Source organism: Pteropus vampyrus, unplaced genomic scaffold, assembly GCF_000151845.1.
Source record: "Pteropus vampyrus isolate Shadow unplaced genomic scaffold, Pvam_2.0 Scaffold15, whole genome shotgun sequence".
Taxonomy (NCBI): Eukaryota; Metazoa; Chordata; class Mammalia; order Chiroptera; family Pteropodidae; genus Pteropus; species Pteropus vampyrus.
In genome coordinates this window covers 16,949,700-16,974,322 of record NW_011888796.1, presented here as the reverse complement: position 1 = coordinate 16,974,322, position 24,623 = coordinate 16,949,700, and the positions used below count along the sequence as shown (strand labels likewise).

Sequence of the window (24,623 nt, the reverse complement as noted above, 5' to 3'; positions counted from 1 at the left end):
CCCGCGGGGGAATGGCGCCCAGCCCTGGGCCAATGGGAGTAGCGGAATTTCTTTCATTGAGAGAGGGGACGGACTTCGGCTACTGCCCGGAAAGGGGCGGGGCGCCGCGCCGGGGGCGGGGCTGCCGCGCGCCGAGGAGAGGGCGGTGCCGGCCCTGCAGCCTGGCCAATCGGCGCCGCGCCTGGGGGGGGAGGGGGAACCAGGCCTTTTTTCCCTCCGCGCGGGACCAATCCGGACTTTACAAGCTTGAACTTTTGCCACCCTCGGACGAGCTAGCGCGCCCGAGGAGGTACCCCGCCGCGCCGGCTCCAGGGGCAGGAGCGGTCTTAACCCTTTACGCGCAGGACAGCCCATTGCTGCCGCCGCGCCCCCCAGCTCGTTCCGAACCTGGCGGGACCCCATCCCCAAGCCCACTCTCACTTCTGTGGTGAAACGTTCCTGGGGAAAGCACGACCTCCTACCCACATCCCTTTCCGTGGTGCAGAGAATAAGTCGGGGAAGAAGGAGGAGGAAACATCGGCCCAGAGGGGGCCCGGGACGGCTGGCAGCCCGCCTGGCGCGAGGAAGGGCTGTGGCGACTAAGAGGAGCCCGAGAGTAGGAGACACTCCCCGTCTATACCCCATCCTCTGCAATTCCCTACCTCCGGCAATGCAGCAATCTCCGTGTGCAAAGGGTCCCATGCTCCCTATTTGGCCCAGAAGAGCTACCCCTGACTTTGCGCAGGGGATGTGGAGACCTCGTGCCATCACGGAAGATCCCGCTACCCCAACAAACCAACCGCCCCCTGGTCCCAAGAAATGCAAGCCAGGAAGGCTCACACGCACACCCATTTTTATTAGCTTTCCCTTGGATGGGAGTTTGGACCAATTCTGAAGTGCAATGCGTGTAAGTTTGTGCCCAAGGGAGAGGCAAAGCGCCCGTTTGCCTCCGAGTCTCAGTCCGCAGAGCTCTCGCACCGCCCACCCGTGGTTTGTGTAACCGTGTGTTGTGTGTGCGCGCGCGCGCTCGTGTGCTCTCTCGCATCTGTGCCCGCGGCGCAACGCAAGCCCGAGAGCGGGCTGTGGGCGCTGTCAGGCTCGGGGCGGGGGTGTCTGGGCGAGCGCGGGGCGGGGGCCGCGGCTCGGCCCGCCCCGGGAGCCGGCCCCTCGGAGCCGCGCGCCCTGCAATGGGACGTGTTCTCCTTTAAGAGTTAAGAAACTTGAAACCTTGTTTGCGCAACAATCAGCGCCGCGGAGCCGCCAAAGTGTCTAGACTGGCATATGATGGGAGGCAGCCAATGACTCCACGGCGCTCCTCCGGGGGCCCTCAGTGTGCGTTTGAGGAGAACAAAAAAGAGAGAGAGCGGAGCGGGGGAGCGAGCGAGGGAGCCGAGCAGAGAGAAAGAGCCGCCGGGCGCTGCCTCGCCAGACCTTGCCGGGACCGCGGGGCCACCGGGAGGCACTTTTTGTGAAGGGGGGTGGGGGGGACGACCTCTGCAGCCGCGGCGCCCCGGGCGTCCGAGCGCAGCGTGGAGAGGGCTGCGACCTCTGCCTCGGTGGATTGCATTTTTAATTAAGGATTCCCAGCAGCTCTTTGGGATTTTTACAGTCTCCACTGATGTGTTGACACCCGCGTTCGGGAGAAACTCTCTCCAAGTGCATCTAGCGCCTAGGACCTGAGACGGAGTTGGCCTTTCGTGCATGCAATTCCAGGGATTTTGGTTTTGTTTGGGGTTTCTTTTCTTTTTATTTTCTTTTTTCTTTTTGCAGGGAATAAGAAGGAAGTCGAGGGTATCAACAAGCCTGCTTTTCGAATCGTGCAGGAAAAGCCCATGTAGTTAAGCGCTTGGGTTTTACAGGCAGGGATTCCCAGACACATTTGGGGAGTTCGGCGCGAGCGCTTTGTGCTCATGGGCCAGCTACGCAACTTCTGAAGGCTCACCGGCCCATGCGGGGACTTTCTGGCGGCGCGCCGCCCACCGTTCCCCTCAAGCGCCGGGGCTGGAGTCGCTGAGCAGCCCGGCTGCTGGGATCCATGTAGTCTCTGGCCCGGCGCAGACTGCGACTCGGCGTGCGCGTGTTCCCTGCCGGCCCGCCCCGGCGAGCTCCCTCATGTTGCAGCCCTGCGGCGCCCCTTCGACGACAGGCTGTGCGCGGTCTGCACGGCGCCCGGCGGCGGAGCTTCATGTGGGGCTGCGGCCCGCGCAGCCGGCGCCTCGCTGAGGGAACGGACCCCCGGTAACCGGAGACCGCCTCCCCCCCACCCCTGGCGCCAAAGGATATCGTATGTTCAGGTCCAAACGCTCGGGGCTGGTGCGGCGACTTTGGCGAAGTCGTGTGGTCCCCGACCGGGAGGAAGGCGGCGGCAGCAGCGGCGGCGGCGGCGGCGGCGGCGGCGGCGACGACGAGGATGGGAGCTTGGGCAGCCGAGCTGAGCCGGCCTTGCGGGCACGAGAAGGCGGAGGCTGCAGCCGCTCCGAAGTCCGCCCGGTAGCCCCGCGGCGGCCCCGGGACGTGGTAGGACAGCGAGGCGCCCAGGGCGCGGGGAGGCGCCGGCGCGCAGGGGGCCTCCCGAGGCCCATGTCGGAGCCGGGGGCCGGCGCTGGGGACTCCCCGCTGGATGCGGCGGAGCCAGGAGGCCCGGGCTGGCTGCCCGAAAGTGACTGTGAGACGGTGACTTGCTGTCTTTTCTCGGAGCGGGACGCCGCGGGCGCACCCCGGGACGCCGGCGACCCACCGGCCGGGGCGGACCTGGAGCCGACCGGCGGCGGACGGAGTCACGAAGCCCGCTCACGGCTGCTGTTGCTGGAGCAGGAACTCAAGACGGTCACGTACTCGCTGCTGAAGCGGCTCAAGGAGCGCTCTCTGGACACGCTGCTGGAGGCGGTGGAGTCCCGCGGTGGCGTGCCGGGCGGCTGTGTGCTGGTGCCGCGCGCCGACCTCCGCCTGGGCGGCCAGCCCGCGCCGCCGCAGCTGCTGCTCGGCCGCCTCTTTCGCTGGCCAGACCTGCAGCACGCCGTGGAGCTGAAGCCCCTGTGCGGCTGCCACAGCTTCGCCGCCGCTGCCGACGGCCCCACCGTGTGCTGCAACCCCTACCACTTCAGCCGGCTCTGCGGGCCAGGTGAGCACTGCTCCTGGCAGGGGACCTCGGGGGTCCCCCTCCTGCCCTATTCCATGGCCTTTTTATCCCAGACATCTCGGGCTCCCACGAGTGCCCCCGAGTGTGGGAGCTCCCAATAGAAACGCCTCACTCTGGTCCCCCGGGCAGTGGGGATCTGGGCACATACATCAAATGGCAACTTCATCAACGCTCCCGCAGACTTAACAGGTTACATGTCCCTGCAGCTTCAGGGACGGATTGTAGCACCCACTTCATAGACAGTGAAAGGGGAAGGCAGGTCTACAAGAATCCAAAGACTTGCGTGCCCCCACTATTTACCCCCAGTCTGTGCCCAGGCCTGTAACATTTGTGAGCATGTGCCTATATACTGTATGTCTACAGTATATAGACATACGGTCTATATACTGTATATAGACTATACATCCGATACGATATAACTGTCTACATCCAAGACGATACAAGTTGTGAAATTGGATGTAGACAGTTCCTGGCTAGAGTCAAAGTGTTTGTAAATTGTCCCACTTGATCCTTTGTAGACTTTGGAGCAAAGCAAATTTTGCAGGGTAATCCCTCTTAAAAGTAGAGACTACCCTCTTGCCTTGATTGCTGCCAGCATCCCTTGGGTGTCAAATGCTAGGGCCCTCCATCATCATTCTCAACTCTGTGTTTAGCTTTTGTATAGAGTTGAGGGTCCTGGGGGCATCTGTGAGTAGGTGAAGAAGCCAGGTATTTTATTACATCTGAGCACTCTCCTTTGTTCTCTTTCTGGGACTTCTGCACACACCCCATTCCCAGCCCCGCTTACCTGAGGATGCCCTAGGTGCTGGAACAGAAGTGAGGACAAGTGATGGTTCCTGGCAGGCTAGAAGCTTGCAGGAACACACATTTTAGTCTGTAGCATCTTCAGGGTGTATGCATCTTAGATGATGATATTGGGGGTTCTGCAGGGGTGTGACTGTCATTGTCATAGGCTATTTGGGTGTGGGAGGGCTCTCAGTTTCTCCAGTCTGAATCCTCTAGAAAGAATCAGCAGCCAGCCTGAGGGTCCATAGAGGGTCAGATCACAGGTCTCCTGACTCCCAGTGTGAAAAGGGAGGGTGGGCCTAGGAGTGTGTCTGGAAGTAGTGGCTGGAAGGGAAAGGAAGGTGCTTCAGTGGTGGTTCACTGATGCGGGGTGGTGAAGAGAGGCAGTGATGATCTGCCTGCCCTGCTCCCCACATGGTTATAGTTCAGGAGCTTTTGGCAGTCCCTGACCTGTGTCCCATGGCATGCTTTCTGTGCCCCTTGTTCCTCTTCCTGACAGCTTCCCTTAGAAGTGGCTTCCTCCCCTCTGCTACCCTGTCTCCTCTTTGCTTCTGGAGAAGGAGGCCCTATTTGTGGTGGCCCTGTCTCTGGTCATTTTTGTCTAGTGGGAGATAATTGGTGGGGCCCACTCTGCTGTTTTAGAAAGCCCTGGCAGGTATTTTCCTTTCATGTCAGTTTGCCCACAAGTATTTGTTGAGCACTTATTCTGTGCCAGGCACTGTGCTAGGTGCTGTAGTAGAGAGTAGAAATATGAGTGGGATTCCTGCCCTTCAGAAATATAATCTTCCAGGGGAAATGGGGCAGAGATGGGGGAAGAAAGGCCAGGTTAGGGGGTGTGAACTCTCAGATCACTGTGAGGTGTGTATTTAACAGAGTTGCCTCCAGGAGCTCCAGAACCCTAACCTGGAATAAAGCTTTGGAGGATGGATAAGGGAAGTTCGGTGTTGAGGAGGAGAGGACCAGCTGAGAGTCAAGGTGCCAGGCAAGCTCAGATGTGTGGGTGGAAAGGAGTGGGGTAAAAAAGTTGAAGACAACAGATAGGACCCACCTTTGCCTAGGATGGGTGAGTTGTCCTACTCCTTAGATGAGAAGTTAGCTTGGGTGTTGATATGCGTTTGGTGGACTTGGGCAAGTACAATTTGAAGGGCAATTTGCAGTGGGATGATGTTCAACCACAGACTTGGTCCTAGGCTCTGCTTGGCCAGTAACACAACTTGACCTTGGATGAGTAACCTCTCTTAGTCTCCCTATTGGTCAGTGGGAGTGGCTCTAGGAACATTCTTCATGCCTAATTCTGGACTAAGCATTGGTACTTGATTCCCTTCCTGCTCCCAGAAGGAGGCGCTATTTCAGGATGTGTTTATTATCCTTCCCCTTCGCCAGCCCAAGGGACCCCCCCTTTCTAGCCACCCTGGGGGCTGTTGGGAGGACTGGTGGTTGGTGAATAGTTTCCAGTAGGCTCCAGGTTGACCCTCTTGCTTCATTCTCCTGCCTGATGGCTTGGGCTGTGAGGAGTAGGACTAAGAACTAGGGGAGCCCTTTGCTGCCCACCCCACCCCTGCCTCCTGGCCGCCAGCCTGGCTCTCAGAGCTGGGCGGCTGCATAGCTCGAGTTCAGCCGTGCGAGTCCTGATAAGGAGACTGCTCCTTCCGTGGCCCTTGGGGAGAAGGCTGGGGCAATGGAGCAGACAGACAGACATGGAGCAGCACACAGCTAGAGAGTACACAGGAACACCCAGCAGGCCAACCTAGGGACACCCACCTAGCATCAGTCACCCCAGTGCCTCCTAATCCCCACATGGAGCCCCAGTGACAGAAGAGCCTTTTCTGGGTAGTGCAGACCCTTGCTGCTCAGAGCAAACCGTGCTCCATCCATAATTTGCTTTGAGGCATTCAGGCCAGTTCCCCTCTTCGGGCTTCTTTTCCCATCTGTAAATTGAAGGAGGTGGACAGAATCCTTGAGGTCTGACAGGCAGATTCCAGATGACACAGGTCTGCCTCCCCTGCCCTCTCTCCCATGCTTGTCTCAGTAAGTGGGGTCCTCTGTCCCAGCTCTGCCTCCCACTCCCTGTGCTCCCTCCCTCTCGTGTGTCTTTCTGTCCCAGGAAAAGCCAGTTCACTGAGCTTGGTGCCTATGTGGACGGAAATGTGGAGAAATACTTTAATCACAGTTCTAACCTGTGTTTATAGAGCTCCATTCTCCTGAAAGTATCCATTAACTTTGGAATAAATCTCCTGCTCTTTGCTTCACCACTTTTTTTTTTTCTGTAATTATATTCAGTAAATTACTATTATCCAAATTGCGCCAGGGAAAGAGAAAGAGTGAGAGAGAGAGAGAACTTCTAAATGACTGGAGGAGGCTGCCTAGGAAAACACAGGGTTCCCAGGCCAGGACTATAGGAATTAGAATGGGCTAGAAAGTTTTCCTTTTATTTGGCCTGGCATTATCCCTTTGAAATGAGATCAATTTCAAGTTGGGCTTCCAAGCCCGGGTCCCACCCCTCTGGCGGCCCCTCGGCCGGCCTGGCCGCCCTGCTCCTCCGAGCTCCTCCTTGGAGGTGAGGAAGGGGTGATAATGTGCAGTTTGCCTCTTGCTGGCGCCAGCCGGCTGCGCTGTTTATCTGGCTGCCGGAGGAATCTGGGCAATTAGGCTCAGCCGGCCTTAAAGTGCCAGGAGTTCCTTTTCTGTGTCTCCCACCCTGGGGCTTGGGATTGAGCCTTCAGGTTCTGGGAGTGGAGGGGACAGGCCCCCAGGAGGCCCCCTCCCCACCCACAGCCCCTCCTTAGGAGAGTGGAAACTGGGAGGCCCAAGGGGGTGAGTGGAGCCTTTCTTAAGCAAAATCCTGAGCTGCAAGAATGGGGATGGAAGGTAATGTCCCAAACTGAAACTTTACCAGGCAGTGAGAAAGGCTGTGAACTTTTTCTGGCTTTAGAATTAGGGTCTAGATCCCAAAAGGCTAAGTACCCCCTGGGGGCTAACCAGAGGCAGTCTGGGCTGAGCTGAGCTGAGCATTAGCCTTCTGGTACACTCGGCCCCTGGCTGACTGCTCTCGCTTCTGGAGGAAGTTGGAGGAGATTCCTCAAATTGATGCCTGAGGCTGGATGTCTGAGGGTACGGAGTTTCTGATGTCCCTCTCTCTCCCTTTCTCTTTCTCGCCCGTTCTCTTTCCTTTTTTCTTTCTCCCCATGTTCATTTATTTTAGAGGGACCTGCAGGGCTCTAGGAGTTGTCCTCTGAAAGTTTAGAGCACATGTTATTTTAAAGTTAACACAACTTTTGCAAGCACTAAGATAGCTTCTAAGAGGGGAGTGAACAGAGGGCCTGGAGGCAGCTCGCACTTTCTCATCTGACCTTTTGCTTCACTCACAGCACTGAGTGTCCCACCTAAGTTCCCACCTTGCCCGACTGACTTAATGTCCCTGGGCTCCATTCTCAGGATTCATGGGGCCCGGATGTGTGGGAGTAGAGTAGAGGTACCAGTTAAAGGTCATTCCGTATTGTTTATAGCAGCATTATTCCTATTAGCCCCAAAGTGGAAACAACTCACATGGCCATTAGCTGATGAATGGATAAACCAAATGTGGTATATCCACACAATGGAATATCGTTCAGTCATATTAAGGAGTGACGCTCTAATACATGCTGCAGTCTGGATGAATCTTGAAAATCTTGCCTAGGGTTTGGGGGTTGGAGGGATAGGAACTGGGGACAGGGTTTCTTTTGGGATGATGTAAATGTCCTATAAAATTAAATGGTGGTGTTGGTCTCACAACTCTAAATTTACTAAAAACCACTGATTTGTATACTTCAAAAGAGTGAATCTTAAAGTATGTGACTGATAACTCAATTTTTTAAGAAAAGGTAACTAACTTGGTACTGGTCCTCAACTGGCCTCCCCTTTTGTTTAGTTGAAATAGAATAACATTTTCTATCTTTCTGTGTGCCCTTGGGCAGGTCCTTTACCTGGCTGGCCCTCAGATGCCCCAACAGTTACAATAAGTTGAGTTGGATGAACCCCAAGAAGTTGAATAGGATAAACCTCTGACACTCTAAATCCACATGTTGAGGGTAAAGTCTATAGGCCTTCATACTTTTTTACTTGCGTAGAATGGAAGTCAGTGATTCATTTCAGTCTCCACAGTTGTTAAATAGTTCTGTGCAAACAGTTTCACTGGAGCAGATGGGGGCCTGGGAAAGCCACTCCTGAGAGCTTTGCAGTTCCTCACTACCTTGTGTGTCTGACATTTCAAGCTTGTAGATTTGCTTTCTGTGTCACTCGTGACATTGGAACACCTGACACCCCCCCATCCCAGCTCCAGTGTGGCCATGGCTGGTGGGTGTCACAGTTTAAGGCCCAGATAGCACATGTTAGGGGACACTTCATGAACCCTTCCTTGCCTCCACCTTTCAGGTTCTAGGTAAATGGACCCTGGAAGAGATGCTAGGGTTGATTACAGTGGCCTGACTCCAGCCACCACTGCCCGTCACTGCCAAGTTTTACTTTTTAGGACAGATCTGGGGGGCAAATATCCAGAAGTCCCCACCTTTTGTAGCCTGTGCCTCAGCCAATCAGATTTTTCCAAAGGAGCCCTAACACAGGAATTGCAAGCCTTCTGATAAGTTAATGGGGAAGTAGAAAGGGCATGAGGTAGTGGGTTAGGAGACCTGGCTTTTGGTTCTGGCTCTATTACCAGTTCCCTGTCTGGCCCTGAGGGAGTCACCTCCACTGTTCAGGCCTCAGTCTTCTCCTCTCTACAGTGGGAGCACCAGCCTCAATTCTCCTTCCCTGTGGAGAATTCTCCCTACCTGTTTTGCCTCTTGTCCTGAGAGACTAGTCACTCAAGTCTGGTCTCTAGCCCCTCCAAGGCCCAAGGACCGGTAAATAAGTTATTCCTACTGAAGGTAGATAGCTCCCCTCCTAGATTTTTGTTTGAGGTCTCTTGTGAATCACCTGTTTGGCCCCCTAGGTCCTCTTTCTCCACACCTTTGTCCACAGATGCCCCCATGTTTACCATTATTCTCATCACTATTGTCTGTCCACAAATGTTTACTGAATCCTTTCTGTGCACCTGATGTACTAGATGCAGCTGGGATGAAGGAGTGAAAGACGGAGTGCCTCTTGATTGCCTGTCTTGTAGGGGTATAGAGCAGTCAAGCCGGTCTGAAATCCTAGCTCCACCATGATTGGCTGGGGGATACTGGGCAAGTCAGTTTTCTCATCTGTAAAATGGGAATAATATTGGCCATTTTGTTTGTTTTTGAGAAAGGATGAGATAAAAATAGGTGCCCAATGAGCATAATTAACTACTCTACCTAAAGTCCAAGAGAATAAAATATAACAAATGAAATTGAAAATACCTGACATGGAGAGATACTGGGTAGGCATTCAGCAAATGTTTGCTTCTTTCCCAGTGGCTACTCCATGATTCACTTTTCCTTCTCCCTAAATACTGTCCACAAAAGATTCCCTGTTTCTGCACCTTAGAGCCTTCACTTTGTTGAAGTAATTTCTGGATGAAAAAGCCAGGGTGGGGAAGAGCTGAAGCTACATGGGGTGTATGGAGCAAAACAAATGCTCCTATAGCTAATTGCGCCTTATTATAATTGCAAAAAACACTTATTACCCCTTGTGTCATTACTGATACTTGCCTAATAATAGTTATTACCACTTTACTACCACCGAGAGTTTGTTTTAGTTTGAGATGTGATAGTGTTTAGTTTCATTTAGGGAAAATGAAGGGTCATTTCATTCATGCAAATTGTTACTTAGTTTAGCAAATTGTTACTTCCCCTAAAGCAAGAAGCTAAGGAATTCTTCAGAAGACAAAGTATATGTTTTTAAGGAGGAGTATTTTAGGCAAATGAAAGGAAACCAAAAGAAAAATACCATAGACAATAAGGAATCATAGAGGGTCTAAGCTGGAAGGCAGTAGAGAACTCGTGTCCCATCCCCTTCTCTTTGCAAAGAGGGAGACTAAGGCCTAGGGCCCGCAGTGACTGGTTTAAGGTCTCCCATCTCAGCAGCTGAGTTTGGCTTCCTGGGTCCCAGCTAATTTTGCCCTCCTCGCCACAAAGAATGCTAGTTCTGATGTAGCTTGTTTGGAAATGAGCTTCTATGTCTGGGCCTCTGTACTCACAGTTATGACTAGAGTTGCCAGATTTAGCAAATAAAAATATAGAATGCCTGGTTAAGTTTGAATTTCAGGTAAAACAATACATACTTTTTTTGTATATCCTAAATATTGCAAGGGACATACTTATGCCAAAAAATCATGCCACATATATCCGAAATTCAAATTTACCTAAGCATCTGGTATTTTATTAGGCACCCCTGGCTCTGACTTTCCCTGCATCTGTATTTCTCTTGTTATATTAATAATAGTTACTGTTTGTGGAGGTATTTTTCCACAGTCCCAAGAGCTGTACTGAGCATTTTACATATATTATCTTCTTTTGCCCTCCTGGCAAACCTGGGAGGTCCATATGATGATTGTCCCCATTTTAGAGCTGAGGTAATAGGCTTGGAGAGGTGAAATAACTTGTCTGAAGTCGAACAGCCAAAGGTGGCAGTGCAGGGATTGATCCCAGGTCTGGACACCAAGCCTATGGCTTTACTGTTGGGCAGTGATGTTTTCTAGTGGATTTGGGCAGCAGAGATGGTGGAAGAAAAGGAGGGCTTCTTGGGGACTAGGTTTATTATTGGAGAAAACCAATAATCAAAAGCACATAGAACTCCCAGGTATGAACTGTCCCACCCTGGCAGTGACATGCTTTTTCCTGTCTTCCAGAATCACCACCACCCCCGTACTCTCGGCTGTCTCCTCGCGACGAGTACAAGCCACTGGGTAAGTGTGGCCTCCTTTCTACCCTTGGGGAGGTGTGTCCATCCCAGGCTCCCCTTTCTAGTGCCCAGCCTCAGTGCTGAAGGGCTGGAGGGGAGGGGAGAAAGCTGGCCTGGTTGCCTTTGAAATGGGGTGAAGTTTTACAAACACACCCTCAGTTGGGCCAAAGCAGACTCAGCCTCTGCAGTGGGCTATTTACATCTTGAAATTCCTTGGCTCATCATTAACCTCTCTGTGACCTTTAAACATGGGCCTGTGGGAGATGAATGGGTTTTTTAACTTAAGCATCTCATTGGAGGTGGGTTGGTATTTGTCTCTTTTCCTTTCTCTCTCTCCCCGGTTTTAGACTGTTCATCTTTAGTGTGTATTAATAATTATTCTGACAAATAGGTTGAACAAGAACTCACTGTTGAGAGGAGCTGTATGTTTTTCCCCTTTTTAAGCCAGGAAGTTCACCTGGGCGGGAACAGTTGGAACATTTAGTTGAGGTGGTAATGTCATTTTAGACAGGTCCCATTCAGAGATGGAACCTGTTTTCTTCTGTAAATCCTTGGGGCTGGATGATCAGCTCATCTTCTGGAATAGATGCATGCGGTTTTAAAAGTAGAGATAGCTTGTTTCCTGGCCCTCCTGTTTCCTCCAGTGGAGAATCTTAGTGATGGGATGAGTTAGTTTGGAGTTAATAGTACCAGGAGAGCTTTTTTGTGACCCAGGCAGTTCCTGTGGGAGTCAAGCTTTAAAAGTCAGATGGCGTGGCAGTGATGCTAACACATTCCACTAAGTGACCACAAAAAGTGGGTTTTGTTTTGTTTTTGGTAAAGGCCTCTTCCCAGTAGCGTGTGTCAGCATCATCTGGGAGGTCCCTTCTAAGTGTTGTCGACTTTCAAGCGTCCAGTCCAGTTTTCCTTCTAGACCCTGCTGTGGGGTCAGAGGTGCCCACCAGGTCCCTCCAGGAGTTTGATCTCCTTAGTCTAGGAGGACAAAGGCTGTCCTATGATGGTGTGTGAGTCAGCGGCTTAACGATGGCAACTTCCTCATTGTTTTTCCTGATGTATGGTCAGCCCAAGGGTGGAGGAGCTTCATTTAGTTCTCTGGGGAATTGGAGAGGTCATTCAGTGGGAGCTCGTCCCTTCATAGATGAGGTGAATCAGACGGAGGGTCAGGGAGGGCCCCCCAGCTAACAAGCAGCAAGGCTGAGGTGAGAATCCAGAGCAGCCTCCTATTCAGCTTGCTGTTTCCCTGTGCTTTCCTCACATGCCTGTCTCAGCATTCCTAAGTTAACATAGTGGTACCAGTCACTTAGAAGATCCCTAGTTCCATTAGAGGAAAAAAAACCACTGTCAAATGTTCTTAGTAAATGTGGCACCTTAGTTTGAATGTCAAGGATCATTGCCCTGAGGAATTGTGGGTCAGCCTGTGATAAAACAGCAAAAATCCGGACACTGTGACCTTTTGGAGATCAACAGGTGTCCTGGTTATTTAACAAATGAGACAACTGAGGTCTAGAAAGGGGAAGTGACACTTGTTGGTACTCATATAGTTCAGGGGTCTGCAAAACTACAGCCCACCATCTGTTTTTGTATGGCTCACGAGCTAAGAATCATTTTTACTCTTTTAGATGGTTAAAAATAAAAATATTTTATGACATGCGAACATTATATGAAATTCAAATTTCAGTGTCCATAATAAAGTTCTCCAGGAACATAGCTACAGACACCCATTTCCATATTGCCTGTGGCCACTTCCACACTCCTGTGGCTGAGTTTAATAGTTGCAGCAGAGATTGTATGGCCTGCGAAGCTGAAAATACTAACTATTGGGCCCTTTGCAAAAAACAAGTTGGTGACTCTGATTTTGCTAAGAGCGAAGGTGGGCTCCAACTTCCAGATGGGGTCCCTCCTTGGAGCTTGAGCAGTGATCAAGGTGGGGAGTGTTCTTTTTCTACGATAGCCCCAAGGCACTTCAGACTTTGAGGGCCTCACTAGAAGCCCCAGAGGTGAGGGTCTGGAGAGTGCATGATGGGGACTTACTAGTTGGGAAAGGTAGAGACTAGACTACCCATTGTCTCCACTCCTGGGAACCTCACAGAGCTTTCTGTGTTGGCTCCACAGTGGTTTACTGAGAAATAGGGTGCAGCCTGTGATGTTGCTACTTCAAAAGAGAAATAGCAGTGACACTCGGGGGACTGAATTCTTTGGGAACATTAGGCATTAAAAGCAACAACCTTTTAAGAAGTTCCCACTGAGGCATTGAGGTTGTTATTTTTTTCAAAGGAGATTTTTCCATCCGTCCTTATTTTCCTCCAAACACATTTTACCAGGAGATAACTTTTTCGTGCCCTGATAAATAGTCCGAGTTAGTTTTTTGTATTATTTTCTTTTCCTTGCATTGTTGCTTTTTCATAAACAAAAGGTCAGTTCACTCCTAAGCCTCTGTGATCACATGAGACCAAAAAACAAAATAAAACCCAGAACACCCAGTCAGCATCTGGCAAGTGGGAAACGAAAAAAAAGGCCAAATTGGTTAATGTTTCATCTTCCCGCTCCGCAAGCCATGTGGTAAAAGGGGAAAAAAAAAAATCCTGTAAGATCGGATGGAATTCTAGCTAGTGAGGGCCTAGGCTAACGGTTTTTGCCCCAGGAATCCCAGCTTGGGATGCCTCTCCTGAGCCAGGTGGGACCAGCTGAGCTAGACCTGGGTTGTACTGGGCGAGAAGATCAGGAAAGTGCTTCAGGCCTCATAGAACTTGTCTTCGGATTCCTGGACAGGCCTGTCCCTTCACAGGGACAACACCGCATTGCTGGTAGCAGGAGGCACAGGCCCAGGAAAAAATTTCCAAGTCTGCCTGCCCCAAAAGGCATCGGCTTGTCAAGCTGGCAGCTCAGTGTTCAAGAAAAAAACATGCAAAAGCTTTTCCTTTCTCCACTTAACTGCACTGCTGACAGGAGAAAACAAATAATGCACGCCATATGAAGTACTTAAAACTACTTACAAAAAATGAATGCTTTAAAAAATTAAAACAGTCCAGGCATTGAAAGTTGCTCTGTGAGCAGGTTTTGATGTTAGAGAGTGGAGGAGGGGAGAGAGGGAAAAAAAAAGTTAATCTGAGAGCAAATGCTTGAGCCCTTAATTAGAGGGGTGTAAGCAGGACAGAGTGAGGATGGCTGGTAACTTGTTAAAACAGAGTTTCCCCAGCTCCAGCGGGAGGAAGGAAGGAAGGAAGGAAGCAAGAAGGAACAACTTCAAGAATTTTAATGGTTGTAATTAAGTACAGCAACTATGAATTGTTTAGGGGCTTAATTTAACCTTACCCAAGGAGGCTCCAAGTTGCTACTTGCTCGGTCCCCTGAACTTGGGTTATTTCTGTGGTCAGAGCAATTGCAACTTTTTCAGGTGCCAGGGCTGTAGCAGTCAGCATTTTCCAGAAGAGTTCCAGGGCCTGCTGGCCTGGTCTCGTGCAATCATGGGTCGGGGTTACAGAGTGTCATCAGAAAGTTGGGAAGGCCATGCTGCCCTTTGCAAGCACTTGCTGGCACACACATGCACGCGCACACACACACAGATCCATGAGAAAGCAGTAAAGGGAGCAACCTGCGCCCCGGCCCAGCCAACTAAGTTCTCTTTCTCTTTCCTCCCGTAGATCTATCTGATTCCACATTGTCTTACACTGAAACGGAGGCCACCAACTCCCTCATCACTGCTCCGGGTGAATTCTCAGGTTGGCATTTTTTTTCTTTGCACGTGGCTGTTGTTTTGAACTTTACAGAAGGGGACAGGTGGGGATGGTGCTTGAAAGAGGCCTTTTTGCTATACCCACTTCTTTTCTTTCCCCTTTTCCTTCTACCTCATTGGTTGGGGGAAGACTTCCCATGTCATCATTGCTGATGTTTTAGGGGTTAAGACCAGTAGTCTGTGTGAATGAGACCAGAAGGGCCCGTCGGTTTATGTTTTAACCAGTCGTCTCTACCTTGTTTCTCGTGGAAATGAGTAAAGCCCAGCACAACTCTTCATCTCTCATTTTAGCAAGGGATCCTTTTCTTCCAGCTGCCGAGAGGCAGCAAATGGATGTGCTCATATACATTTCTCTTCATGAGTTTCTTCTCCTGTCCCCACTCTGGGGAAGGACCTATGTGAAGGGTCAGAAGAGGGGTAAATAGAGTGGGTGGATTGGTAAGCAGGGAGTTTGCAAGAGGCCAGTGGTTTCCATGCCTCTTCCTGAGCAGTGGATGCTGGGCTAGGGAGCAGAGAGCACCCTGGTTTGGAGCTCCCACTCCTTGCAATTAAGAGTTGGCTGTAGGGACATTCCGGGAATACCTAAATTAAGCTTTCCTTAAGAAATGAGAGTTTGGTCATGACTTGGGGGCATTAATGGCCAGGAGGGACTTAGGTGCCGAGTTCTGTGAGGCCCTTTGGGAGCATGGCAGGTGGCGTGCAGTGAGGACAGCTGGGGTTTGTGGCCCGGCCTTGTGCTATGTGTGGTGACAGCCCCTCTGGCTGGAGCTGCTTCCCAAGTGGGCATGGCTGGATCTTGGAGTGAAGGCCTCTGTCTGGATCAGAGCTGGCTTTCCTCTACCCCCATGCACATGTCACAATAGCAACAACAGTGATCAGAGCTGTTGAGTGTTTACTTTGGGCCATGTCCTGTACTTGAGCCCCTTTATATGCATCATCTCAGAAGAGCAGTAAAGGAACTTGACCAGGGGCACGTAATAGCAGAACCATTTGCCACTGTCCTCCTAACCACTGTCTTACCCTCCACTTTTCTGCTGCAAGGGCTGAATGTTCCTCCTATAACCTTATTTTGCTCAAAGTTCTGACTGTCATTCTTGCCGTCTCTCCCCATGCTGGCTTCTCATGACTGCTGGTACTGGAGTCCAGGTCTTCTGGGTCCTACCTGCCTTTTGGACTCTGATGGCCCCTCTAGTCGGACCATCTTGTTTTCTTCTCAGCCTTTTGGCCCTACTTGGTTATAGTGTTTTTTCCCGAAAGACCTAACCAGATGAACACAAGAAGTTAACATGTTAATCTATTCTTTTTCTTCTGTGCCTATGGGGATGGCAGCCACATATAATTTTGAAGAAGTGGGTTAAAAGTATTTCTGAATGCACGATTCTGTGTTTCTGTGACCACTGGTTGCTTGGTTGGATGTGTAATTTTTTGACATCCTCTTTCCCGCATTGTTAATGGTGGGAACTCCAGTGTGTGGAGGTGTCTTACAGTTTCACGGTGTGTTCACAGACATAGTCTCTTTGATCTCTTTCCTCCCAGAGCAGGTGTGGTGTGTGGCTCAGGCAGCAAGGAGCAGACTCCAGAACACCTGCAGGAGGCCCTGCCCCCATCCAGCTCCCAGGGGAAACCACCCTCTGGAGGCTGGAAGCCATTGGGTTTGGCTGCCTTTGGGGCTCAATGGGCCTGTATTTGAGATTCCTGCCCAGTTACCTCAGAGCAGTCTTTGGTCCTGGCCACTGAGAAGGCCCCTGCTGCTCTCTACTGTGGACCATGACTGTGTGGTTCTCATGAGAAAATTTCGCATCCAGTGGCTTGGAATTCTAAGGGGCTGAAGGAGGTGGGAGGAAGTTTGGGATTTCTTATGGTTAGGAGATTGAATGGAGTCTAGTGGGCTTTAGTCTGAGTTCCAAGTGGTCCCAGTAGGTGAGTGGCATTCTCCATTGTGGTCGTCCAGGTGCCTTCCAAGAACGACATGCATCTCCTGTTCCAGGGGCTTACTATTCAACTTTTCCAGTTTACTTGTGTTGTGGGGATCTTAATACCAATGGGCTGGCACTGTCCCTGCTTCCTGGGAGCTCATAGACTTGGGGCTGTGGTGGCTGTCATGCTGGAGGACAGGCTTAGGGAGGAAGGCCCTCTAGGGTAGAGAGAGGCCCAGAGGGGTGAAGGTCTCTGTGGATGATGAGGGCAGGAGTCATCCTGTGAACATGGAATGCAGGATTATGCTGGAGGTAAGGGTGGGAGGTGAGGTCAGAAAGGCGTGGGGCAGAATGTGTTAGGCCAGGCCAGGGCATTCGATGTTCAAGGACAGATAGTAAAGCTGCCGTTGATGACAACAGTTGACATTTATTGACACGCACTACTTAGCACTTTGCTAAGTGCTGGTCATTCTCCGTCTCACTGGCTCCTTATCACAACCCGGTGACATAGATGTGATTCCCTCTATTTTATATGTGAGGAAACTGAGGTTCATTGCTGGGCCAACTGCCCAAATTCACAAATTGTAAATGGCGGGTTTGGAATGGGAGCCTGAGCAGTGTGACTGCCCAGCTTTCCCACTCCGAGGGTCTTGTCTAGCATTTCACAGCAAGAGTTCCCATCTCTCACTTTGAGACACACCCTGGGGGGCAACAAAGAATTATCAAAAGGAGTCTGGGGGCAGCCGGTCTCAATTTAAGTACCAAAGTTAGAGGTGGGAAGCTGGCAAGAGGCACCAGGCTCTGTGCTCATCTGAGTCACCACCAGGCAAACCTTGTAGACCACCCAGAGACCACACCAGCCACCTACCCAAGCCCCCTCTGTCTCCCTATGTCCTGAGAGTCTTCCCCTTCTGTATCTTGGGATGGGTGTCCTGCAGGAGCAGGGTATCTGCGACCCCAGGATGGAGACAGCCCTTGTTTGTCTTGCACAATGACAGCCCCAGCTCCTGGCCTAGGGCTGTCTATTTTTATCCAGCTCCAAGGTCTCTGCTTCACTTTCCTGTCCTGTTGTTGAGGCCACTTCAGAAGGAATGGTGGGAATTTTGAGACTCGGTCACAGCTGAGCAGGCAAGAACGCATCAGTGGGGTGGGCAGGGCAGGGGGGCAGCAGATAGTAGAATGTCTTCTTTCAGCTCTCTGCTGAATGGTTGACACAACACTTTCATCTGATCTCTACATCAGCTCCAAATTTAGATATACGATCCCCAATAAACATCAGAAAACAAGCTCAGAGGGGGCAAGTGACTTCACCAAGATCACTCAGTGAGGAGCAGAGCCTTGACACTGGGTTTCTTACCTAACTCAGGGCCTGGGGCACTGCCTTCCGATTGTCGAAAGCCCACTCAAGCCATTCTCTTCCCTTCCGCAATAGTTTGGTTTAGTTTGAGGAGGAAAGCAAGATTAGCCAGTTAAATTCATACTAAGGTGTGAGTGGTTGGTAGGCAACACTTGGCAATTTAAAAGCAGACTCTGCCATAATTCAAAGAGTTGCAGGATGAACGGCCACATGGGAATGGCTATTCTGAGGAGGGCTGAGGGAGGAGGGCAGGGTTCTCTCAGCCTTGGGATACTCTAGGCTGGAAAAACAGAATGAGCAGGACACAAGGAGCTTTGCGCCCTAGGTGATAGAAAGAGCATCCAGGCAAGGCTTAGTGCTGGGTGCTGAGTGAGCCCTAGGCCATTTAACGAGAGCCTAAAGTGATGGAACTGCTTTAGAAGCTAGGTCTGCCTGACTCCATGCTGTGGGGCTGGAGGATGCAGCACTGACTAGGCTTCCTCAGGAACCAGTGATTCCTTTCTGGTATCCTATTCTAGTGCCTATTGGATGTCTGTTCAAATGCTTTATTAAGTACCCATTGTATGCAAGGCACGATATAAGCTGCCTATTACAGGGACCAGGCTGTCCCTTTTTCTGACCTTGGATGTGTATACTGGTAACTCAGTCCTTGCAGCATACTGGTTTCTTTAGAGCTGCGTCAGTGAGGGCAAGCCTCTCATTTTAAAGAGGAGAAGACCCAGGGAAAGAAGGGAGCTACACAGGATCATATGGAGAGTTGGGGGTTCAGCTGGATGTGGGTGTCTTTTCTCCACCAACCAGATTCTAAGCTCTTTGCAGGTACAGATCCTTCTCTAGGGTCTTTGCATTTTGTAGATTGACAGAGTTTGGGAATAGAGGCTCAGAGAGGTTAGGAGAGTGGCTGAGGGCCACACAGCAAGCATAAGCAAATAGAGCCAGTTCACAACCTAGGTGGCTCTGTGTTGCCCACCCACTTACCACCTTTCCTCTCAGTGGTCCCTGAGGAGGTACTTTTTGGGGTCAGTGCTGTCCGATGTGCATCGTCAGTCCCTACAGAAGCTGGGAGAGGAGAGTGTGCTGGTGCAGTATCATCTGCTGCTGCTTCCTGATTCTAGGTCCCAAGCATGCTGTCCTCAGATGCCCTCATCTAACACAGACCCTTGAGAGTCTTGTTCTCCAAAGTGCTCTATTCAGTTCAGTCAGTGTGTGCTGAGCGTCTGTAGCAAGATGGGCTGAAGAGCATCAGCTGTGTACCAGTGGGCCCTGGGTTTAAGTCCCAGCTGTGTCAATTCCTAGTTGTGGGACTTGAAGGCAACCACTTATCTACTCTGTCCATCAGTTTTCTTACCTGTAAAATGGGGATGATAATAATACCACATATCTTATGGTGAGGGTTAAATTAAATTTTGCCTTTGAATTAGCCGAGGCCATTACAGTGTACCAGGCTCTGTGCTTAGGTCTGGGAGCACAGAGATAAAAATCATATCATTTCTGCCCTCAAGGTACTCACAGGTAAAGACACAAACAGCAGTAATGAGAAGTAGTGTAAGAGTCAGTCCAGAGAAAGAAGAGATTAGTGATCAACTCTTGGTGTGGTGGAGAGGTGACCCAGGGAGACTCCCTGGCAGAGGTGATACCCAAGTTGGGTTTTACAGGATGAATAAGAGTCTACCAAAGAGACAAGATTTGGGGGTGAGAAACATGTTCTAGGTATAATGAATAGCAGGTGCAAAGGCCTGGAAGTGTGAAAAGAGCCTGATGTTGAGAAGCCAAAGTTGGTCAGAGGGGTAGGGAAGCAAAGAACCAGGTTTTGGTGTGAGATAAGGCAGGGAGGCTAAGGCCTGGATAATATTTTTAAAAACTTTTTGCTATAATATACAGAGTACCCAGGTAAGTGTCCAGATTGGTGAATTTTTTCACACTGATCACACTGGGTTGACAGGCAGGGCCAGGGTGACATTGCTGTACATGATGGTGCTCAATCCTGACATACGATATAGCGCTCATTGCCTGTGGGTCCAGGGCTGCTGCATGCCTAGTAAATAGCCAGGGGGGTAAAGTTTTAGCTGAAAAGAGGATTTCATTTGGCTTTGGAGAGTAGGAAGGATGTTTTACCTGGAGTTTGAGACGTCCGGTGTCCTGACGCAATTAGACTTGAACCTAGATTGGTCCCCATGGGATAAGAGTTGGCCTTTGGGTGTGACCCATACCTGGTCTGCCTATCCCCCAAGTCAGACTCTGGCCTGGAGGTGGTGAACAGGTTTCAGGCTGACCCTGAGCTCCCGGGCCAGAACCAGCTTGCCATTTCTCATTCAGAAGCGGCCTCAGACTCCTTGCCTTCTCTCAGGGCTGGGGTGGGAGGGAAAGAGTACTCTTCCCCGGTTCCAGAATCAGCAGCATTTGGAAGTTACAGCAAGCCTCTACCTTACACTTTTATTTTTTAGCTTTGGCCAACCAAAGAGAAAAAGAGCCTTCTTCCCTTCTTAAAACCTCCTGGGTATCTCAGAAAGGGACCCATTCTTCCTGGGCTGGTTTTTGAGACTGGAGTAGAGGTGGTGAGGGGAAAAGGGCAGGAGTGACAGAGGTCACTTCAGCAGTCCTGGGAGTACCAGGCAGTGTTAGAAGGATTCTGGGCTACCTGGTTTGCCATGAAGCCAGAGTGGGTTCCAGGCTTGGCTTGCCCTTTATCCTGTTTACCTCAGGTAAGCTCCTTACCTTTTCAGTCTCAGTTAGCTCAGCTGTACATTGGGGCCATTGGGCCACTGATCTCAGTGGACCCTTGATACTGATGTGTTTCTAGGCAGAGGGTACCAGTTTCTAGGCCTTGAGGTTGTAGCCTACAGCTTCTGAGATTCTCATGATTGTCCCAAAGCAAAACTAAGGCCTGGGACAAGACCATGTAGTGGGAGGTGATCAGTGTTCTGGATGGCTCCCCTCCTCCATCCTAGAGCACTAAAGCTTAGGGACTCAGATGGGTGTACACTTGAGTAATAAAGAATCTAAGGCCCAGAAAGGGTGACTGACTTGCCAGAGATTGTCAGCAAAGGACCCTAGGGCTGGTATGTTTCCTGACTATAGGCTTTAGGGTGATGAGTCAATATATTGAACATTCATTAAGACCCTTCTGCATGCCAGTATTATCAGGTGATACAAAGTGAAGAAAACCTGGACTTTCCACTTGAGGAGCAGATGGTCTAGAAGGAGAGGAAGACAGCAAGCAAAGAATGGGGACTGATTGTGCTAAGCGCTGTGGTGCTGTGGGCACGGCTTAGCACTGGCTTAGAAACAGGAACAGGGGACTCTGTTGTAGTGGAAATGGGGTGTTCAGGGAAAGCTTCAAGGAAAAAGTGATTCTGAGTTGGATTTTGTAGAATGACACCAAGTTCACCAAGAAGACAACAGGATATAGACAGCCTGTCAGATAGGAAGGTGAATCCGGAGAGAGTTTCTTGAATCTGAAGGAATGGGCTGGAAAAGGGCCTGTCGTCATTAGGCAAGGGGAAACTTGGGATATACTTGGTCCGAAAAGGGCTTTGGACTTTGTCTGGCACTGGGCATAGAACCTAGTCTATAGTCAGAGGTCGTTGTGAAATTAATTAATTAATTAATTTTTGTCTAGGCCACCGACATCCAGAGAGATAGAGAGAGAGAGAGAGAGAGAGAGAGAGAGAGAGAGAGAGAATAAACACAGAAAGACAGAAAGATCATAGCATGTATTTAAGAATCACAGCTAACACAGAGCTCTGTGCTAGGCACTTTCTAAGTGCCATGCACATATTCTTTCATGGACTCCTCCCCACAACTCTTATGAGGTAGCCACTTTTATTAGCCAAGTTAAAAGAGAAGTACTGAGGCTCAGAGAGGTTAAGTAACTTGCCCGAGGTCACACAGCTAGAAAGCAGTAGAACTGGGATCAGAACCCAGGCAATCTGGCCCTTGTTGGGTTCCTCAGTATCTGGCACAGTGCCCTCTCTGCCCCATGGAAGATGTAGGACTCAAAAAATTCTGGCTCCTTGGGGGCTTCTGCGTCCTGGAATACCCAAGATTCGGCATGAACAGCTCACCAGGCCCTAAATCAGCTTTGCTCATTGAATGATTCCTGGATGAATAAATGAAAGACCAATGAGATGGTGGGTGCGTGGGCTTCTGAGAGGAGATGTTGGGCTGAGGGAGAGTCTGTGCCTGTCCGGAGCTGCTTGACTTTGAGCTGGAGCAGACAGCCCCTAACCTCTGCTATGCCTCGAGCAGCCTGCATCACCACCAGGTGGAACAGGCAGGTTTTTTCAGGAGACCTGAAATTCCAGAAAATGCACTTGGTTGCATCCAGCCTAATCGCAGCCCTCTGTCTGCCAGGTCCCATGGCTCGCCTTCCTCCTATCCCTGCTGGCATGCTTTCCCTGGGTGTCTGTAACAATCAGGAGCCGCACTTGAAAGTTTTCTTGTCAGGGTAGAGTGGCTGTTGCCAAGAGCTCCTTCTCTGATGCAAAAAATATATCCTAAAGGTACTTTGTCAGATATTTTTGTATTAAACATTCTCCTTCTGTGGCCCTTGGCCTCCAAGAGAAGCAGAGATGCATGGCTTTTCCAGTTGCCTTTGTGGAAAGAATTCCTGGGGTTCACAGGCCTTTCTGCATGACCCCCCAGTCAGGGCCTGGCACCCTCAGCCAGAGAGGGTCAGGCCTTGGGGGCTGGCACTTCAGCAAAGCTGGGGCCTCCCTGTCCTGAGGGAGGGACACTGTCCTTACCCTGGGGTATAAGTTTCTGGGTTTGGAAAAGCAGAAATCTCAGGTCTGCAGCAGACATTCAAACTACTGTCCCAGACTGCAAGGTGAATTATTGCTGAGACTTTAATTGATCTTTAAAAGGAGAGGTGGGAGTTCAGAGATAGGAGCCTGGAAACCATTTTGACCTCTGAGTTGGCCAGAATAGTGTCAGCACCAAACAGAGCTGTGAGAAGCCTGGCTGTTTGGCCTTCTGTGCCAGGTTGGGGGACAAAGTGGAGAGATGAGTTCTGTCACACAGCCTGAAATCAAGAGGAGTGTGGTAGGGCTGGGCTGGGGGCTGTATGACTCCTAGGCAGCCCTGAGAAACAGCTAGGGGGAGAGACTTTGTTGGTAGATGTGGTCAGTGGGGTGTGTTGGGGGAGGGACAAGGGCTGAGGGCAGCTATTCTGGCTCCAGCTCCAGCTCAGGCCTCTTGAGCTGACTGGTGTGAAATGGGGAATCCAGCATGCACCCCCATAGACAGGCTGTGCCAGCCCATCAGGATATATGTACCCCAAAATGTCTCAGACAATGTCTCCTCTACCCCTCTGCCTATCTCTACTCACCTGCTCAGCCCACCTCTCCGCAGGGTCACAGGAGAAGAGGGACATTGTTTCTAAGGCGAGGACTCTCAGCTTCTCTCAGAGGGCAGATGTTGGGAATGGGGCTTGGGGGGCTTGACTCCGAGGGCAGGGCCTGGATCTTCCCCACCTAGTGCCCAGCTCAGAGCCTGGCGTGCAGTAAATATTGGGATTGCGTTGGTGATTCACAGAGAGGCCACGGCTTCTCTACACCCCTGGACTCTTGCAGCTCATGTTGTCTTTCTCAGGCTCAAAGAGACCCTGATCTGGGGTGGAGAAACCCTGCCTCTAGGGCCTCTGCTGCTGTTTGGCCTGAAAGGGGAGCTGAGGAGGGCAGAGAGGGCCCAGGCTCCTGGGGAGACAGACCCTGTCTCTTCCTACCTGGCTGCCCAGTTGTGTCGTAGCGTAGCTGCCAGCCCTCTTCCTCACAAGGTAAAGGCTGGAGAGAACCCCAGCGGCTTCCTCTAAGTCTAAAGGTCATGCCACACCTGGCTTGGGGGCCAGGAGACCCAGGTCCCAGTCCTGGCTCTATTCCATGTCTCTTGGTGGTCTTAAACTGCCTCCACTCAGTTTCTCCATCTGTAAAATGGGCCAGTTGTTCTAACTCATTGGTTCTCAACCCTCTTTTCACAGAGTTCCATGAAAACTTTTTAAATAGCTAGGACCCCATTCCGGAGGGGAGGGACTAAGTATTAGGATTTTAAAAAATTCACCAGGTGAATCTAATATGCAGCCAGGGAAAAGAACCCAGGTCCAGATGGATCTAGAAGGGACATAGACCATCCAGCCATCTTCCTCTTAAGGCAGGAACCTTTTCTGTATCTGGGCCCCCAGCCTGTACTTGGTGACTTCTGGGGACAGACACACATGGCATTTTAAAACAGCCTGTCATGTTCGTGAACTGCCCTGGCTCCAGTCTCTTCAGCTTTGATGTGTGTTCTGGGGGTTAGCAGTATGAGAGCACCAGCGAGCTCACATCTGAATGTCCCTCTGGGGGTTACCAGGCGCTTACACATTAGGTTCTCGCCACAGTCTGGTGAAGTGGGTGTTGTAACTTCCAGTTCTCAGGTGAGAAAGCTAAGTTTGGGAGGTGGTTAAAGTGACTTGCTCAAAGACACTCAGCGGAAGGCAAGCATCTGATCAGCTCCTTCATGCGGATGTTGTAACTTTCATCTTCCACAGGAAGGTGAGTTCTCTGTGATTGCTCAGGAAAGCTGAGGGCAGCCCCACCTAGGCCTTGATGCCTTCCTTGTTGCCTTGATGCCTCCCTTGGATTTCAACAGATTTACCTAAAAATAAAATGAGCCACTCGGCTCTTCCCAGGCCTTCTTCTAGACTTCAGAGTAGGGTGTGGAGTAAGAGGTATAGATGACAGGGGGATGCTGGAGACCTGGAGAGCAGGGGTGAAAAGCCCGGGCTTTGGGGTCTAAATCACATAGCCTCCCTTTATCAGCCTTACTTTGCTCCATTTCTGGCAAGTGAGCTGGGCAACACCTCGTGGATGCCATGGAGATCCCATATGTACTGTA

The 24,623-nt window shown here is 50.8% G+C and overlaps 1 protein-coding gene across 2 annotated transcripts in view; it reads left to right on the top strand.

Annotated features, from left to right (window-relative positions):
* The first annotated feature begins 272 nt into the window (after positions 1 to 272).
* SMAD6 (SMAD family member 6) overlaps positions 273 to 24,623 on the top strand; it is a 73,478-nt gene continuing 49,127 nt past the window's right edge. The window contains exons 1-3 of one of the 2 annotated variants that reach the window (XM_011385990.2): positions 281 to 3,100; positions 10,692 to 10,748; positions 14,386 to 14,463. In XM_011385990.2, the coding sequence (XP_011384292.1) occupies positions 2,266 to 3,100; positions 10,692 to 10,748; positions 14,386 to 14,463 (970 nt within the window). In that variant the 5' untranslated portion in view covers positions 281 to 2,265. Of the gene's footprint in view, positions 3,101 to 10,691; positions 10,749 to 14,385; positions 14,464 to 24,623 lie in introns of both variants that reach the window. The other variant, XM_011385995.2, reaches the window with a different exon arrangement.